The sequence below is a fragment of the Dama dama genome, chromosome 20 (genome assembly GCF_033118175.1).
Source record: "Dama dama isolate Ldn47 chromosome 20, ASM3311817v1, whole genome shotgun sequence".
Lineage (NCBI taxonomy): Eukaryota > Metazoa > Chordata > Mammalia > Artiodactyla > Cervidae > Dama > Dama dama.
In genome coordinates this window covers 113,953,729-113,972,657 of record NC_083700.1, presented here as the reverse complement: position 1 = coordinate 113,972,657, position 18,929 = coordinate 113,953,729, and the positions used below count along the sequence as shown (strand labels likewise).

At 48.2% G+C, this 18,929-nt stretch overlaps 1 protein-coding gene across 4 annotated transcripts in view; it reads right to left on the bottom strand.

The window, feature by feature from the left end:
• The window catches only part of SCLY (selenocysteine lyase), a 33,720-nt gene extending 21,263 nt beyond the window's left edge, over positions 1–12,457 (bottom strand). Inside the window, exons 1-4 of one of the 4 annotated variants that reach the window (XM_061122611.1) lie at positions 11,607–11,753; positions 9,383–9,498; positions 5,022–5,109; positions 4,646–4,746 (exon numbers count right to left, since the gene is read on the bottom strand). In XM_061122611.1, coding sequence (XP_060978594.1) covers positions 4,646–4,746; positions 5,022–5,067 — 147 coding nt within the window. In that variant the 5' untranslated portion in view covers positions 5,068–5,109; positions 9,383–9,498; positions 11,607–11,753. Of the gene's footprint in view, positions 1–4,645; positions 4,747–5,021; positions 5,110–9,382; positions 9,499–11,606; positions 11,754–12,308 lie in introns of those variants that run through there. The other 3 variants (XM_061122607.1, XM_061122608.1, XM_061122610.1) reach the window with 3 other exon arrangements.
• Between the last annotated feature and the right edge of the window lie 6,472 nt (positions 12,458–18,929).

Genomic DNA, 18,929 nt, shown 5'->3' with positions numbered 1-18,929 from the left:
TAGAAGCTTCAATGTCTATCAATAAGGGGGCTTGGTAAATAATTACACATTGTTAGGTGGACACCAAGCAGATGTAACAGCATCGAGGGACCACTCCACAGGCTGACGCCAAAGATCTCAAAAGCACTTGTTAAATGAAAGAAGGTAGCATGCACTGGATGCAGCATCCTACAGTCTGTATAAAAAGGGCAAGACACATACACATTCACATATACACCCCTCCCCGCCACATCCTTCCTTGAAGAGGTAAAAAAGGAAGGAGAGAAGATAAGAATTATCTACACCTTTAGCTGCATTTGGACTTCCCTGGTGGCTCAGACGGTAAAGTGTCTGTCTACAATGCGGGAGACCTGGGTTCGGTCCCTGGGTCGGGGAGATTCCCTGGAGAAGGAAACGGCAATCCACTCCAGTATTCTTGCCTAGAAGATCCCATGGATGGAGGAGCTTGGTGCAGGCTACTGTCCATGGGGTCGTAAAGAGTCAAGCACGACTGAGCGACCTCCCTTTCCCTTTAGCTGCATTTAAGGCAGAGACTGCCTCTGCAGGACTCGACAGAAACTAACAGTACTGGCCTCCTGTGGGGACAGGAAGTGGATAACTGAGGAGATGGGGTGGGAGATTTTTGTGTTAAATCTTTTTCTCTTATTATTATTATTATAACAGTATTATTGTTCTCATTATTATTATATATGGGCTTCCCTGGTAGCTTAGCTGGTAAAGAATCTGCCTGCAATGCAGGAGACCCCGGTTTGATTCCTGGCTTGGGAAGATCCACTGGGGAAGGGATAGGCTACCCATTCCAGGATTCTTGGGCTTCCCTGGTAGCTCAGCTGGTAAAGAATCACCTGCAATGCAGGAGACCTGGGTTGGATCCCTGGGTTGGGAAGATCCCCTGGAGACGGGAACAGCTACCCACTCCAGTATTCTGGCCTGTAGAATTCCATGGACGGTATAGTCCAAGGGGTCGCAAAGAGTTGGACACAACTGAGCGACTTTCACTTCACTCTTGTTGTTAAATTTAGCATACATACAGAAGAGCAGAGAAACTTAAGTTTAATGAGAAAGTATGACAGTGAACATCTGAGTAACAGTAACCTGGATCAAGACTAAAAAACACAGCCCCCACTTAGGGACCCTCCACTTGCCCTCAATCACCACCTCCCCCCCCCAGCTAACTGCCACCCTGATTTGTATAGTAATCATTTTCCCGCTTGTCTTTACATGTTTCCTTCCTGTGTAAGCATTCCTAACCAATTTTGCTTATTTTGCCTCTTTGGGACCTTCATATGAATGGAATTGAACTGAACTGATCTTTTTCTCAACTGAACATCCAATCTATTCACGTATCCGAAGGCACCACCTGCGGGAAGGCGGGGGCTGTGCTTGCTCGGTAGCGAGGAGCCCGCACACTGTCACCCGGCGGGGACTGCAAAGGCTCTGAGTGTGTAAATAGGGGGCCCTGGGGGAGAACGAGGCAGCCGATGCAGGGACCCCAAGACTCGAGACGCATCAACCTGGGTGATGGGGAGGAGAGGGTCAGGATGGACAGCTTGGACGCGCTTCTCTGAGTGGCGGGTGGTTCTTTATAGAGCCCCACCCCCTTCTGAGAACACTGCTGCCCACACAGTGATTTCTGGTCCAGAAAGGGGGGCCCTTGGGGGCTGCACACCTCAGGTCAGAGCTGATCCGACCCACCGAGAACAGACAAAGGTGCCGGGCCCTCCCACACTGGCTCCATCTGCAGGTACCGAGGGGCGCAGGACTCTGTGCTGCGCGCCCTGGAGGCGCTGGGAACGCAGCAGCCTCTGTGGGAACCAGCTGGTCACAACTGAAAATGCACTACGTGCCCTCAGGCCAACAGGCTGCTTGGCACCTGGCCCCAGACAAGATCAAGACGGCTCCATGCGGGCCATCAGGAATCTGGACCCGGTGTGCGGGGGTGGTCACTGCCCAGGGGCCTGTCAGTGCCCCGCGCCCCTAACCCGGCCCCTCCGGCCGGGGTCAGCTAGTCTCAGGCTGGCACCCTCCGAGCCGCGCCTGGGAGTCCTCCAGCTGCTGCAGGGCACCGGCTGGTACCCTCCACCTGGGACTGCCCCCAGAGACGTGAGCATGCGTCAGTGCTGTTTGGAGGGATGTGTGGGTGATCCCTGGTCTCCAGCTGTCAGGAAGGCTCCATGAGCGGTCCCACCTGCTCCTGATGTCCACACGCCCCGTTCTTCTCGGGCATGTCCCCGAGCGGAGCAGCTGGCTGACAGGGCGCGTGGCCTCAGCTTTGCCAGGCGGCGCTCACCCACCTTCCAGCGTGGTTTCCAGCCTGCACCCCCATCTGCCCTGTGCTCGATACCTCCTGCCATTGGCCCTCTTGCTTCTTCCATCCTGACAGGTAGGCAGAGGCACCCATGTTGCTGTTTACCTTTGATCCTGACCAATTATGAGGCTGAGAACCTTTTCCCATGTAGAAACCACAGGGGCGTCTCCTCGGTGCAGGGTTTAACGTCTCTTGCCCGTTTTCTACTGGGTTGTCTGCAGGTATATTCTGGATGCGAGTCTTTTGTCAGTTACTTGCTGCAAACATCTCCCAATGCCTGGCTGGTCTTCTGATTTCCTTCAGGGTTCACTGATGAGCTACAGTTTGTTTTGTGGTGATGGGAGAATTTATCAATCTTTTATAGTTAAAGGTTTCTATATTTTGTTTAGGAAATCTATCACTCTTCAGCATCACAAGGGCCAGGGCTCGTCACGTGACAGGGGCCCATTCAGGTATGGACCTGTTTCTGGCCCAGTGTCTCTCATTGCCCTAAGACTGTCTGTCTTAATTCATAGAGCAATTCACTGCATTCTCAAGAAGTCATGGCTATTCTTGGCATTTTGTATTTCCATGTGGTGAGGCGCCATGGAAAAAGGAGTCAGAATTCTGACCGATGTTGCACTGAATCCATAGACCTAAAGAGCTGACACAGTTATATTGAGTCTTCCCCTCTGTGAACATGATATATGCTCCGTTATTCAGAACTTCTTTGAAGGCTCTCGGTAATAAATTCTATTCCTTTCCCAATGTGTATATGTATTGGGGTGGGGAGTGGTTTACAAAATCTTTTTTACTAGATTTATTTCCTAAGTATTTGATATTTTTTGGTACTCTGATAAATATGCGCTGTTGATGGTACATAAAAATACACTTGATTTTTTTTAATCTAATAACTTTGCTAAATTTACTTACTAATAATCTAGCTACAGATTCTTTTTTTTTAAATATGGACAGTAACATCACCTGTGAGGGACCTTCCTTTCCGGAAATGAGATGGTAAGACTGACTGAGTAGAGGCCTTGATGCCATCAAACCGTCATTGAGCATCTTCTATCAATTTAAAAAGGAATACCTTTCAAAGGGGTCAAACCTCACACTCGTTTTTCTTTTTTAATCGGAGCACGGTTGATTTACAATGTTGTGTCAGTTTCAGGCGTGCAGCAGGGATTCTGTTACACACACATTCTCTCTCAGATTCTTTTCCATACAAGTTATTACCCGACACTGAATACAGCTGCCTGTGCTGTGCACAGGTCTTGGTTGTTTACCTGTGTTATATGTAGTGGTGTGTATATGTTAACCCCAAATTCCTAATTTCTCTCTCCTTGCCCCGCTTCCCCTTGGTAACCATGGTTTCTTTCCTGAGAGTCTACTTCTCTTTTATAAATCAGTTCACTTGTATCATTTTTTTAAAAAGATTCCCTGTACAAGAGATGTCATATAATACTTGTCTTTCTCTGAGTTACTTCCCTCAGCATGTATCATATATATGTACCATATCTTCTTTATTCACTCATCTGTTGATGGACATTTAGGTTGCTTCCATGTCTTGGCTATTGTAAATAGTGCTGCTATGAACACTAGGGTGCACGTATCTGTTTGAATTAGGGTTTTCATCTTTTCTGGGTATATGCCCAGGAGTGGAATTGCTGAATCATATGGGAACTCTATTTTTAATTTTTAAGGCACCTCCATAGGGCTTCCCTGGTAGCTCAGATGGTAAAGAATCCGCCTGCAATGTGAGAGACCTGGGTTTAATCCCTGGGTTAGGAAGATCTTCTGGAGAAGGGAATGGTTACCCACTCCAGTATTCTTGCCTGGAGAATTCTATGGACAGAAGAGCCTGGCGGGCTACAATCCATGGGGTCCCAAAGAGTTGGACATGACCGAGTGACTAAGCACACACATACTTTTCTCCATAGTGGCTGCATCAATTTACATTTCCACCAACCATGTAGGAGGGCTCCCTTTTCTCCATACCCTCCCCAGCATTTGTTGTTTATAGATGTTTTGATGATGGCCATTCTGACTGCAAACCTCTTAATAAGGTAAACTTAGGGATATAAAGGAATGATTCCAGGGCAAAATGAAGGAGACACTCTCTTTATTGAGACAGCAATGCAAAGCAAGTTAATTCATACGTTAGGTAACAAATATCCTATCAGCCCCCTGGAATTCACTTACAGGATAAATACTGCCTAATAATATCAGGCTAATTTGCAAAATACCAGGACAAAGCATTACTCTTTAAAAGACAATAATACCAAGAGGGCACCACCTCATACTTTTTAAAAAATAACTGACAGCTAAAAGAACACAAAACTTTGAACTGTTTACCTCGGTGCCCCCCGAAGTGAAGATCACGTCCTGAGGCTGCCCACCTATCATCTTGGCGAGGTTCTCCCGGGCTGTGTTGATAATCTCCTTGGCCTTCCTACCTGGAGGAACCAAAGTGGAAATTCAGTAACTTGGCTGCACCAAATCCAATCAACACACATTTAAAGGAGCGACCAGACATGAGGGAGCAGGATGGCTTAGTGGGCAGTTCTAGGACAACACGTGTTCACTAACGTGAGTGACAGCCTAGATATCATGTGGCGAAGGGACAGCTAATCAGGGGAAACTACTGAGACTCAAGGAACTTGGGAGGAGCTAGAGATAGCCAGGGGAGGAGGCCAGAGCCCTAAAATTCTGAGAGTGGCTTTCTTCTTACCCGACGCTACGCGAGAGGATCTGTGGCCATCTGCCCCACTTCCCATTCGGGAAGATGGGAGAAGGAAAGGGTGGAGTAATAGAGCATGCTGCAAAACAACAAAAATAAGCAGAAATAGAACCCATGACTGCTCAACACAAAGTCCAGCAGCATATGTCACAGTGCAGGTCCCCTCAGTCACTAGAGAGGTCACTGCCCCAGGGACCCATTTGCTTCCAAACCTGGGCTCGGAGCCCAGCTACCCCTAGTTTCATGGGAGAGCAGGAAACAGGAACTGAGCTTCACGTGGTGGAGAAAGAAGGGCTCAGGGCAGGAATTCTGGAGATGTCCATGACCATTCATACTTCGACTACAGACCAGTAGCCTCCAGACCTTTTGACCATTCAGTCTTATTTATAAAAATACTTTTTTGAGCAGGTACCGCTATAATAAATATGTAAATAGAAAACACACATAAAGATAAAAATGTAAAAAGATGCAGTTAAAATACATATACGAAGTCATCCACACACTCCCTAAGACTACTGCGTTAAGTTTTCATTACAAGTTAGGAAAGTCTGCAGTGTTTAGGAGACCCAGTCAGTTCAATTAGGGATACTTGAACGACTGTGAGCAGCATCAGTCAACATGGGCAGGAGCACCACGGACACCGTGAGCCCTCGGGCATGCCTCTAGGCTCGTCCACCCACTCCCTCCCCATCCTGCCCCAGGATTCTGTTGAGAAGCCCCTCAGAGGAGCCGCTGGGCTGGTCCTTTGCCTACCCCACCTTCCCTCCCCACAGCAATCCTGTGGCCCATGTGGTGTGCGGCAGCCCGCAGTCTTTTTCGACCCACTGACAGACCTTTGTCTAAGCGTTTCTTTTCTTTTCCCTTTTCAGAACTGGGTTTCATAATTTACATACTGGTTTGCAAAAACTCCCCCTTCCACTTATCGACAAAGTCTTGGAGACCCTTCTATGTAAGGATTCGTGGGGCTACGTCTCTACCATCATGTGCCTATTAGAACAGCTAAAATGAAAAGACTGGCCAGTCCAAGTGGTCAGGAGGTTGTGGAGGAAATGCAACTCTCATCACGCCAGTGGGAACACAAAATGGTACAAGCGTTTTGGAGAGAGGGCAGCGGTTTCTTAAGAAGTCTAACCTCCACTTTCCATCCGATCCCACCATTCCACTCCTAGGTGTTTATGGTATAAACATTGTTTACCCAAGAAAAAAGAGGCAATGACCATGACTCGTACATCGACATTCACAGCAGTGTCATTTACAACCGCCAAGAACCGGGAACGGCTCACACACCCATCAGCAGATGAGAACATGAGCACAGCATAATAGACCACCACCTGGCAGGGCAGACAGACCAGCTGCTGACAATCACACAGGTCAGTCTCAAGGTAACTATGCTGACCAAAAGAAGCCAGATGAAAAACTGGTAAGATTCCATGTTTATACAAACACAGAAAATGCCCACCGCTCACAGGGCAGGACGAGAGCCTCTTCCTGAGGGTTATTCCTAAACTTCTTCATGACAAATGCTTTTTATTAGCACTCAATTGTTTTCCACATTCTCCAGTTTTATGCACCAGAAAGTTCAGTTTCTCTAGAGGAAGATTAGCTACAAGGCAAAGTCCAAAAGATTAACCAGAATACATGTACAAAATAAACCAACAATGAAGTTAATGAATGACTACAATCTAATTTTGAAAAGGCTTTTAGTTACCAAGTTTACTAAGCAAATGGACATGAAAACCCACAGAAGCCTGTAAATCTGTACACAAGTATTGCTAAGTCAGAGGCTTCCCTGGTGGCTCAGCAGTAAAGAACCTGTCTGCCAATGCAGGAGACCCAGGTTCCATCCCTTGGTCAGGAAGATCTGCAATAGGAAACAGCAACCCACTCCAGTACTCTTGCCTGAAAAATTTCATGGACTGAGGAGCCTGGCCGGCTACAGTCCATGGGGTTGCAAAGAGTCGGACATGACTTAGTGACTAAAACAACACTGCTAAGTCAATTCTAAAGGAAACCAACCCTGAATATTCACTGGAGGGACTGATGCTGAAGCTAAAGCTCCAATACTGTGGCCACCTGATGCAAAGAGCCGACTCAATGGAAAAAACCCTGATGCTGGGAAAGACTGAAGGCAAAAGGAGAAGGGGACAGCAGAGGATGAGCTGGTTAGATAGAATCACCGACTCAATGGACATGAGTTTGAACAAACTCCGGGAGACAGTGGCTTCCCTGATAGCTCAGCTGGTAAAGAATCTGCCTGCAATGCAGGAGATCCTGGTTCAATTCCTGGGTCGGGAAGATCCGCTGGAGAAGGGATAGGCTATACACTCCAGTATTCTTGGGCTTCCCTTGTGGCTCAGCTGGTGAAGAATCCACCTGCAATGCGGGAGACCTGGGTTCCATCCCTGGGTTGGGAAGATCCCCTGGAGAAGGGAATGGCAACCCAGTCCAGTATTCTCGCCTGGAGAATTCCACAGACTGCATAGTGTGTAGTCCATCAGTCCATGGGGTCGCAAAGAGTTGGACATGACTCAGCAACTGAACAACAACAATTGTTAAGCCCTATCCCATGAACCGAGGAGCATGGCAGGCTGTAGTCCATGTGGTCACAAAGAGTCGGAAACTCCTGAGCAACTTAGCATGCACACAGCATGCATCCCTGATAAAACTTTAAATAAGAAGGCACAGCTTCAGCTCACCATCTGCAAAATAAAACGTGACTCAGCCAAGTAACTACTGATCTAAAGCAAATTATTTTGCAGAACCTCTAACTTAAAGCTCTACATGGAATCAACAATAAATGAGAAACATATTTCCAACAGACTGTGGAAAATTCTTAAAGAGATGAGAATTCCAGACCACCTGATCTGCCTCCTGAGAAATCTGTATGCAGGTCAAGAAGCAACAGCATGGAACAACAAACTGGTTCCAAATCAGGAAAGGAATACATTAATGCTGTAAATTGTCACCCTGCTTATTTAACATATATGCAGAGTACATCATGAGAAATGCCAGACTGGATGAAGCACATGCTGGAATCAAGATTGCTGGGAGAAATATCAATAACCTCAGATATGCAGATGATACCACCCTTATGGCAGAAAGTGAAGAACTAAAGAACCTCTTGATGAAAGTGAAAGAGAGTAAAAAAGTTGGCTTAAAACTCAACATTCAGAAAACTAAGATCATGGCATCCAGACCCATCACTTTATGGCAAATAGATGGGGAAACAATGGAAACAGTGTCAGATTTTATTTTTGGGGGGCTCCAAAATCACAGCAGATGGTGACTGCAGCTATGAAATTAACAGATGCTTGCTTCTTGGAAGAAAAGTAATGACCAACCTAGACAGCATTCTAAAAAGCAGAGACATTACTTTGCCAACAAAGGTCCATCTAATAAAAGCTATGGTTTTTCCAGTAGTCATGTATGGATGTGAGAGTTGGACTGTAAATAAAGCTGAGTGCCAAAGAATTGATGCTTTTGAACTGTGACGTTGGAGAAGACTCTTGAGAGTCCCTCAGACTGCAAGGAGATCCAACCAGTCAATCCTGAATATTCATTGCGAGGACTGATGCTGGCTATCAATACTTTGGCCATCTGATGCGAAGAATGGACTCATTGGAAAAGACCCTGATGCTGGGAAAGATTGAAGGCATGAGGAGAAGGGGATGACAGAGGATGAGATGGTTGGATGGCATCACCAACTCGATGGACATGAGTTTGAGTAAGCTCCAGGAGTTGGTTATGGACAGGGAAGCCTGGCGTCCTGCAGTCCATGGGGTTGCAAAGAGTCAGATGTGACTGAGCGACTGAACTAAACTGAAAGAACTTTAAAGTAATTTTTATTTTTAAAAAAGGAGGCCAGGATTCTATGTGATCCTGATTATGTAAAAGATCTAGTTTGCAAATTTTGTAAGGATCGACAGAGACAGATACGTGACAGGGTCTTAATAAGTACTGTTATTACAAACAACTTTTTTTTTCAATTGCGCCTTGCAGTAAACAGGGTCTTAGTTCCCTGACCAGGGATCAAACCCATGCCCCCCTGCATTGGGAGCACAGAGTCTTAACCAGTGGACCACCAGGGAGGTTCCCTACAAGCAGCTCTTAATACATCTTTTTCATCTGGGAAAGGGGTACAGGAGAGCATGTTAAAGATGAAAGATTATGGTATCAACAAAGCTCAAATTTGGTCTTTTCAGAAAAAAAAAAAAAAACTATCCAGAATTACAGCTAAAGACATGCGGTTAACAGAAAATCCACTCAAAACCGAGTCATGCCATATGGTGTAGAGTTCCTGCAAGAGTGCCTCTCCCCCTCATCTCAGATCTGGGCATGTCTTCTAGAATTACCTGCTGGGTAAGAGCTACTGGGATTTCCCCAGGCTTCCCGCATGGCCTCTGTCATGGCCTCAATCACTTCTGGCTCCAGGGGGGTGGTTGCATTATAGTCCATATACACTTTCCTGCTGGAGAGAAAACAAAGACGTGCCTCTTCAGGACAAGAAGATGAAATGTGGAAAAACAGCTGCACTCAGTCTATGTTGTCAGCAGGAGCAAACAATGTCAAGGTTGGGGGCTTTTCTGCAATTACACTGTGTGCTTAGGAATGCCCACATGTGCATCACTTTCAGAAAATGTATACATGATTTCTGATTATCTAGTGTTCTTGTCTGGAGAATCCCATGGACAGAGGAGCCTGGTGGGCTACAGTTCGTAGGGTCGCAGAGAGTCGGACATGACTGAAGTAGCTTATAGGAGGAGGAGAATTTGCTAGTTTCCTTTATCACTGCTGGGAGACTGTCCACTTAGACTTCCAAAGCTTATTTCCAACCCATGCTGCTTCCTTCTAACGCAAGGGGGGAACCTTGCAGGCCCAGGGAGTCGCACATTCCTGAGGGCTTTTCCCCTGGTGTTTGAACTTCACCACTTCACTGGCAGTTTTCCTGTATTTCCCGGTGGTGTCTGTGATGGCCGTGAGGCTCGGGTGACCTAGGCTCCCACGGTTCCTCTCACGGCCCCTCTGTGTCCCCTGCACTACAGTCTCAGGGACTTCTCTCTTTGCATTTTCTGTTTTCTTTGCCTGTAATGACGATGCCCTCCACCACTGCCTTACTTTTTAGGTCTTTGCTCCAACTTGACCTCATGAGGCTAGTTTCTAAATGAAACTGCAGCCATCCCTGCCCTCCTCCCCAGGGCTCTATGTCCCCCTGCTTCTCCGCAGCACCCCATCATCTAACACATGAGTCTTGCCCCTTGTTAATTCTCTGCCTTGAAAGAATGTAACCGAACAGCAGCTCCACGAGCTCCCATATTCCTCCCAGGTGTGTCACCAACACTGAGGACAACGGCTGGCACACAGTAGGGGCTTGACATATAAGGTGACAAATGTCATAAGAAAGTGCGCAGCCCCTGAAAGATTCCTAGGTGAAATTTACCTGTGTGTGTGTGTGTGTGTATATATATATATATATATTTATCAGAATCAAAAACTTTCAAGCACAGAGAACTCTACTTAATACTCTGTAATGGCTTATATGGGAAAAGAACCTTAAAAAAGAGGAATGGACACATGTATATATATAACTGATTCACTTTGCTGTACAACTGAAACTAACACAGTACTGAAAATCAACTCCAATAAAAATTTCTTAAAAATCTCAGAAACGTTCATGAATGTATATAGCAGACAATCCTGTCAGATACTATTCATTATTTTACCTGATTTTTAAGTCAACAATAGTGTTCAAGCCAATTCACACGTAAATTCAAACACAATTACCAACGGTGGCTGCTAAACACATTTTTAAAAATCCATGGAGTGTTTGAATGTAACATCTTGTCTCTAAGATGTCCAAGTACAGGGCTTTGGGGCTTGGGAAATATGACCAGCATTCCTTGACCACCCTAGGATTAGGAATCCCTGCTTCTGAGAATTAAATCTGCTTGTGTCCCTAACTCTGCTCTCACTTCCGGTAAGTGTTTTGAAGTTCCTCAAACTACTAGTGACCACAGCTCTTCAATCTTCTGCTTGGCTGAGTTAACTCATAGCTTGAATTCAGACGAACGCATCGTAGATTACTCTGCCCCAGTATGTGCTGCTTCTTTAAAGTGTTATCAATATTGCATGGGAAAAGTAAACTTTGTTAGATTCGTAACTGAAAAATGAAAAGGCATCGTGATTCTCTGCCTTCAGTCAGTATGTTTTCCTTCTTAGCTCCCTTTTCTCCGGCCCAGACAAATGAAACCGAAAGAAAGAGCAGTCAGATTTAGGCCTAGACCCAAATGTTAAAGATACAAACCCATTTCTCACATTCGGTAGAGAGGATTACCCCCTCCCCCGCGAAAGTATTTAACAAATTCCTGGATTCAGGATGAAGACTCTCTCAAACACACCCAAAGCATTTCCTGCCGGCCCCCCCACCCCCAGGGCAAGAAGTTCCCAGCATCGGTGGACTGAGATATCTCCCAGTGTTGCTCCCCACTCTGCCAGCTGCTCAAGCCTGGGAGCTTCCTTTTTAACACTCCCACCCCCCGACTCCTTCCCTCACCCCCACCCCCCGCTTCGAGCAAGCACCATTAAGTCGGGCAGGTTTTGTCAGGTACTTTCGCTTCTCCGCCACTCCTGCGCCCGCTGAGGTCCACACCACCTCTGCCTCCCAGATGATTGCAAAAGATTCCTAACGGGTTTTCCTGATTGCTGCAAACCCTGACTCCCTACCAAGCAGCCAGGAGTCCTGTAAAATATACAACAGCAACCTATAATGTAATTAAATTACATCACTTCCCTTATAATATAATTAAATCTGGTCAAACTTCCAGGAGCACCATCGCAGTGACAATACGCCCCAAGGTCTTCCCCGGATCCTGCCGGTGGACAGCTGCCCCAGGCCCTACGATCCGCGGCCCGCGATCCGCGGTTCCCGCCTCCCGGGACCGCGCGGGCTCGTTCCTAGAACCCGTGCTGCGGACTCCTGAGTGTCCCTGGGGTTTTCGGCCCGAGCGTCACCTCTCCGGAGCCCTTCCCAGGCCCCGCCGTTGCGCTGCTCGTCCTCCCGGCGGTCATCGTCGCATCCCGCACGGACCCTCCCGCGCGGGAGTGACAGGCCAACTGGCGCCCCGCTCCCCGGGAAAGCCCCGTTCCGCCGAGAGCGGCCGGCGGCCCACCGCCCCTCGGGGAATGACCACGCGCCGCCGCCGCCACCGCCACGCGGCGCCTGGAGGGCTTCTTGGAGGAGCGCGCCGACGGCTCTCCCCACCTTCCCCTCAAGGAGCGCACCTCTCGGGCGGGCTCTTCTCCGCTCGACCCCGCGCGTCCCTGCTCCGCGCCCCAGCCGCCTCCATCCTGACCCCACCGCGGCCCGCTTCCAGCCAGCCAGCCCCCTCAGGCGAGGCCCAAACCGGCGGAGCCTGTCACGGTTCGGAGCGCCGCCGGGAGGGGGCGGGGCCGCGGGCGCCGGGGCCGTGCGGATTGGCTGAGCCGCGCAGCTTCGGCCAATCCTCGCGCTGCAGCGGCGCTCCGCGGGGAGGTGGGGACCCAGGTCGCGCGCGGTGAGGAGAAGGGCTGGGGGCGGGGCTTCAAGCGCGTCACGGGGGCGTGGTCACGTCGGCGGCGCGCGGGCGGGCGAGGCGCGCAAGGAGGGGCGCTCCGCGGGGAGACAGGGCCCCCTGACGCGCGCTCTGAAGATACAGGCTGGGGGCGGGGCTTCAAGCGCGCCGTGGGGGCGTGGTCACGGCGGCGGCGCGCAAGGAGGAGGTGCCCGACCCGGGTCGGCTGGGCTCCAGTCGCCGGTCCGCCTACGTCCGCTCGGCTGGAGGTGGAGCCGCCGTCAGCCGAGGCCGGTAGGCAGTACCTTTCGCCTCCTCGGTGACCCGACCCTCTGCGCGGGTGACTTCGGGCTCGTCTCGCAAGGGTGGGTCTGAGGGACCAGGTGAGACCCGAGGGACACCGCCCGGGGCACGGGGCAGGGCGTCTGGAGGGCCTAGGCAGCGGGGGCGCCGCCGGGCACGCGGGAGCGAGGGGAGGAGCAGCGCCGGTACCCGGACGGGAAGGCGCCCAGGCCGGCGGAGCACGACCTGTCGGATGGGAGTGTCTAGCGTTCGTGCATCCCGTCGACCATAACGCGAGTCGGTTGCGAAAGCGGTGAGAGGGCGAGGATGCAGATTCCTGAATGCTAACGAGCCGCCCACCGTCTCTTGTCCTTTTGGCAAGTTAACAGTTTCTGAGTTTGAGCGCCGAGCGTGTGCCAGGCGGTATTCCAAGCGCCTTTCGTGTGTTCACTAGTTTCGTCTTGGCATCACCTTTATCCAGTGGGTACCTGGCAGCTCCACCTTACACGCGAGGACGTTCAGGTAGAGGAAAGGCCAGCATCTTGCCCACGTTCACATGCGGAGGAATGGAGCCAGAATTGAACGCAGGGGTGCTTTGCCAAGAAATTGAATTTTAGTTGGATTTTTGTAGACTTGTTCAATGTTATCTCCTGGCAGGGTCCAGAAGTTGTCTTTTGCAGCTCAGCAAGCCTCTTTCCTTTCTGGATTCTTTATTTCCTTTCATTCCTGCATGCAAACCGAGCTCATGTCTTGCCAAATGCAGTCTGGAGCAAAAGACACATGAAAATTTAAGAAGCAAATAGATATACAGAAGCTCAGGGCCAGTGAAAAGAAGAGGAAACAGAATGAAGAGTGTCAAGAGCACAGGTAGTAGTTGAGAGGAAGTCTGAAGTGTCTACTGTATATAACAGGCAGGAGATACTCATAATTTTGTGAAAGGAATTTCAGGAGAGCAGTAGGGGAGGGTGAGAGTGCAGCACTGAGGAAGCAAGGAGACAGGAAGAGGTGGAGGATGTAGCCAGCTCTTCAGAAGGCTGAGGAAGGAGGTAAGAAGGGGCACAGGATGAAGGGGCTGAAGGAAGGCAGCTAACAAGAAGGCTGAAGATGAAGAGGTAAAAAGTCCTGGAGGCAGTGAGCAGGTAGGAGGTTAAGAGCAGAGGTGGGTGGGGAAGTTGACAGGTGGGGGGCAGGTTTCATTCTCTGTATCTGTATGGAAGGCTGTCAGGATGGGAGCTGGAGGGGCCAGGGACTACCCACAAGGGGACTGATCCAGCCCTCCGTGGACCAGTTAGGCAGTAGTTAGAGGGTTTGTGTTTCCAGGTGGATACATCGACGGTAGTGGTGGAGTCAAAAGGTGAGAGTGCCCCACACTCAGGACCATGGCCTGGACTCCACTCTTCCTAAAAGCGGTAGCAGCCACATGATTCCGAGTGGGCTGGTCACACACGCAGCAGATGCCTGCAGAGGATAATTATGAAATCAGTGCCCAGTAAAGATCAAATATTTGAGGAAATGCCATCTCTGTGGCAGTGAAATAGTAAATGCAGCAAACAGAGCTCATACCTAAGGGGAAAAAGTCATAGAGCAGAGTAAGTCCTCAGAGAGGAAAGGTCTCCAAGGAGTCAGTTCAGTCACTCAGTCGTGTCCAACTCTTTGCGACCCCATGGACTGCAGCTCACTCAGGCTTCCGTGTCCATCACCAACTCCCAGAACTTTCTCAAACTCATGTCCATCGAGTCGGTGATGCCATCCAACCATCTCATCCTCTGTCGTCCCCTTTAAGGAGTCAAGGGAGCATCTTGTTTCTTTAAAAAGGCAGTCATAAGAAAAAGCAACAGTTAAAAAAACCAACTGGATGGAAACTATAATAATTGAGATTTAAAAACTCAATAGAGGGGACTTCCTCGGTGGTGCGGTGGTTAAGAATCCGCCTTGCAATGTGGGGGATGTGAGTCTGATCGCTGGTGGGGAAACTAGGATCCCACACGAACTGGAGCCACTGGGGCCGAGCTCTGCAGCTGCTGAGCCCGTGTGCTGCAGTGGGAGAGCCAGCGTGAGGCAACCCCAGCCTTGGACCGAGCTTAGGGCCTGCCACCGTCACACACAGAAATTAAAATTTTAAAAAAGAAAGCGTGAGAAACACTCAATAGAGTTGCCAGGGATAGGGAGTCAGGCGAGCATGAACAGGCAGTGCACAGAGAATGTTTAGGGCAGTAAAACCACTGTACATGATAGTATAACAATAGATGCATGTCATCATACATTTGTGGAAACTCATATAATGTCAGACACCAAGAGTGGACCCCAGTGTCAGCTAGGGACTGTGAATGTCAGTGATGTTTCCGTGTAGGTTCAGCACTTGTAACAAATGCCTTACATCTGTGTGATGTCAGTAGTAGAGGAGGTTAGACATGTAGGGGACAGGGTGATACGGGAACTCTGTTCTGCTCAATTTCTCTGGGAACCTTTAAAACTGCTCTGAAAAATAAAGTCAGTTTTTGAAAAAATCAATAAATAGGCTGAATAGAACAGGCATAAAGAGTGAATTAATGCATTAAATGCCTAAGCAGAGGAATTCTCTCAGATTATTGGTCAAAAACACAGATGCAAAATATGAAAAGTGATTCTCAACCAGGAGTGGTTTTTTTCCCCTCCAGGGGACATTTAACAATGTCTAAAACGTTGGCTGTCATCACTGTGGTTGGTGCTTCTGGGATCTGTTAATAGCTCGTAAGGCCATATATGCGTTAACCACCCTATGATGCACTGGCCAGTCCAACTGGGAGCCACATCTGGCCTAAGCGTCAACTTAGTGTAACCCTTATGTGGTTCTGTATTCCCACTTGATATCATGTCTGAGGACTTTGTTCAAAGTTCCTTGCAGTGTTTATCTGCTGGCATGACTTTCAGCTTTTGTATGTATGAGAAACATCTTTATTTTGCCTTCAGCTTTGATACCTTCCCCAGATACAGAATTCTCACTTGAGATTTTTCTTTCAATAAAGTTTTTTTTCTCCACTGTTTCCTTGCTCACATTCTTTCCAACGGGAAACCTGCAATCACCCTTTTCTACGTTCCTTTATACATTATGTGTCTTTATTTCTTGACTGCTTTTAATATTTTTGCTCTGGTACTGATTTTAAACAATGTAGAATGTGATTTGATGTAGTTTTCCGCACGTTCTTGTGCTTTGAAGTTGTTGACCTGGTATCCGTTGGCTTGGAGCATTTATAAACTTGGAAATCTTTTAGTAATTAAATCTTTAAATAATTTTCCCTCTCCCCTGCTCCTTTAGGAACTCCAATTACAAGTTTATTGGGCTGCGTGAAGTTTGCCCACAGCTCACCCAAGTTCTGAGTGTTTTTTCCTTAGATGTACCGCCACCCACCAGTTTTTATTTTTTTACTGCTGTCTTCAAGTTCATAAATCTTTTCTTCAGCAATATGTAACCTGTTGTTAAACCCATCCAGTATACTTTTCATCATGTCTGTTTTTCTTCAGAAAACTGAATTTGTGTCTTATATTTTCCACATCTCTCCTTAACATGAGTAGTCTTTTCTTGATCATCTTGAGTTGTTTTAACTCTCTGATCTATTAATGCTATCATATTTGATAAGACTCTGTTTCTATAGACTGAGTTTTTCCTCCCCTCTGACCATGGATGTTATTTCCTTGCTTCCTGGATACCTTGAAGTTTGGTGTTGTATACTAGGCATTGTAAATTTTACCTTCTTGGGTGCTGGGTGTATAGTTTGCTTAAAAACTTTATTGGGACCCTTATAGGTTTACATGCAGTTGTAAAAATGATGCGAAGTCCTTTACTCAGTTTTCCGCAATGGTAACATCTCCCCAAACCAGAGTAATCCACTCTGCAAATCTTTGTCTTTTAGTGTATTAGACCATTTACATATAATTATTAAGTGGTAATAAATCTTAAGTCTACCATTTTATTATTTATTTTCTATTTGTTTCATCTGGTTCTCAACTCTTTGCTTGTCTTCCTGTGGATAATTTGAACATTTTCCAGTATTACACCTTAATTTCTTCATAATGTTTAAAAAGAGATAGATCCATATACCATAAAATTAACCCTTTTAAAGTGTATAGTATTCATAGGTTATGCAACTAAGTACATCTAATCCCAGCACATTTTCATCACCCCCAACAAGAAACACTGTACTCATTTCCTCTTCCCCACAGCCCTAGCAACAACTAGCTACTTTCTATCTCTTTCTATCTCTAGATTTGCCTTGTCTGGGTATTTCATATAAATGGAATCATAAAGCATATGGCCTTTTGTGTCTAGCTTCTTTCAGTTAGGATACTGTTTTCAAGGTTTCAACCCATGTTGTAGCATGGCATAAGTAATTCCTTTTTTGTTGATGTTCACTGTTCCTTTCCCCGGGGATTCCACATTTCATTGTCCCATTCATCACTTGACGAGCATTTACCCTGTATCCAGTTTTTGACGATGATAAATAGTCTTTGTTGCGGTGCATGGGCTTTCTCTAGTTGCTACGCTCAGGCTCTAGAGCTGCAGGCTCAGTGGTTGCTGTACAGACTTTGTTGCCCCTTGGCATGTGGGATCTTAGTTCCCCAACCAGGGATCGAACCCGAGACCCCTGCATTGACAGGCACATTTTTCACCACTGGGCCACCAGGGAAGTCTCAGTGTGGTTCCTGTATATGTAGCCTGAAGAACTTCCAGAATGTTTTTAAAAGGAGCTGCCCCATTTGCCATTCTCATCTGCAGTGTATGAGGATTCCAATTTCTCAGCATCCCCAGCAACACCTGATGTCTGTTTTTTACATTTTATTTTAGCTGTCTTCATGGGTGTGAAGTGGCCCTGCTTGTATTTCTCTAATGACTGAGATACTGTGCTTTATGGTAAAGAGTGTATTTTTGACCTTTGTCCCTGTTCCTGGCACCGAGGAGGTTAATCCATCTTAGCCAGTGCACGCGCCCCCTCTGCCCTGTTGCCCTCTCTACAGATGACCTTTGTCTCTTTATTGTCCTTTCCTGGAGAGTTCACCAAGTTTGTCTCCACATCACTGATCTGTTTTCCCAGCATCGATCCTGCCCTGCACCGTTGTGCATTTATTATTACTTTTTTAAAATCTAGTTTTGGGCTGTTGCTGGGTCTTCCTTGCTTCATGTGGGCTTTCTCTAGTTGCAGCGTGCAGACTTCTCACTGCAGCGGCTTCTCCTGTGGAGCAGTGGCTCTAGGCGTGCGAGCTTCAGTAGTTGTGGTGCATGGGCTCAGTCAGCAGCTGTGGTCTGTGGGCCCTGGAGCGCTGGCTCGGTATTTGTGGGGCAACGGTTGAGTGGCTCTGCTGCGTGTAGACTCTTCCCAGATTGGGGATTGAACCTGTGTCCCATGCACTGGTGGATTCTTAACCACTAGGTCACCTTAGAACTTTTTGATTTGGGGTCAAAGGTGCATTTTCCTAAGCATGTGGATCTTTTTGCTCCCTGGAAAAGTTTCTTTAAATCCTACACTTGGTTCTCAGCATCATGTTTATCCCAAGTCTGCTGGATATTATTCCTTCTCTCTCAGCAGGATTTTTCCAGAGGCCCATTTATTCAAGCAAAGCAAACTTGAGACGCTGCGCCTGTCACTGAGGGGTGGGGGGTCTGTCAGCCCGGGTGGGCTGGGCTGGCCTGCGTTTCCCGCCCCAGGCAGGGGCCTGTCCTGAGCAGGCTTGCCTCTGGCAGACTCATGCTCTCAAGCTCCCGCTACACCTACTCGTAAGAACTGACTCAGTCACTGCTAGCGGCGAAGATGAGGCCCTGTGCTCCAGGCACTGACCGATGCCCGGACAGGCAGAAATAGACACGTGGGCAGGTACAGACCTCCCCCGGTGCTTCTGGAAGCCTAGGCGAGGTGAGGACACCGCAGGACTGTTCACTGGCCTGTGAGACCGGCCACACAGGGGGCACCACCTGAACTGAATCCAGAAGGAAGCCCCAGGAGGGACGCTGAGGCTGGGGGTGGACGGGCCTCCCTACGGCAGGAAAGCTGGGGTCCTGGGCGCGGCGGCTGGCAGGGAAGACAGGCCCAGTGGCCGC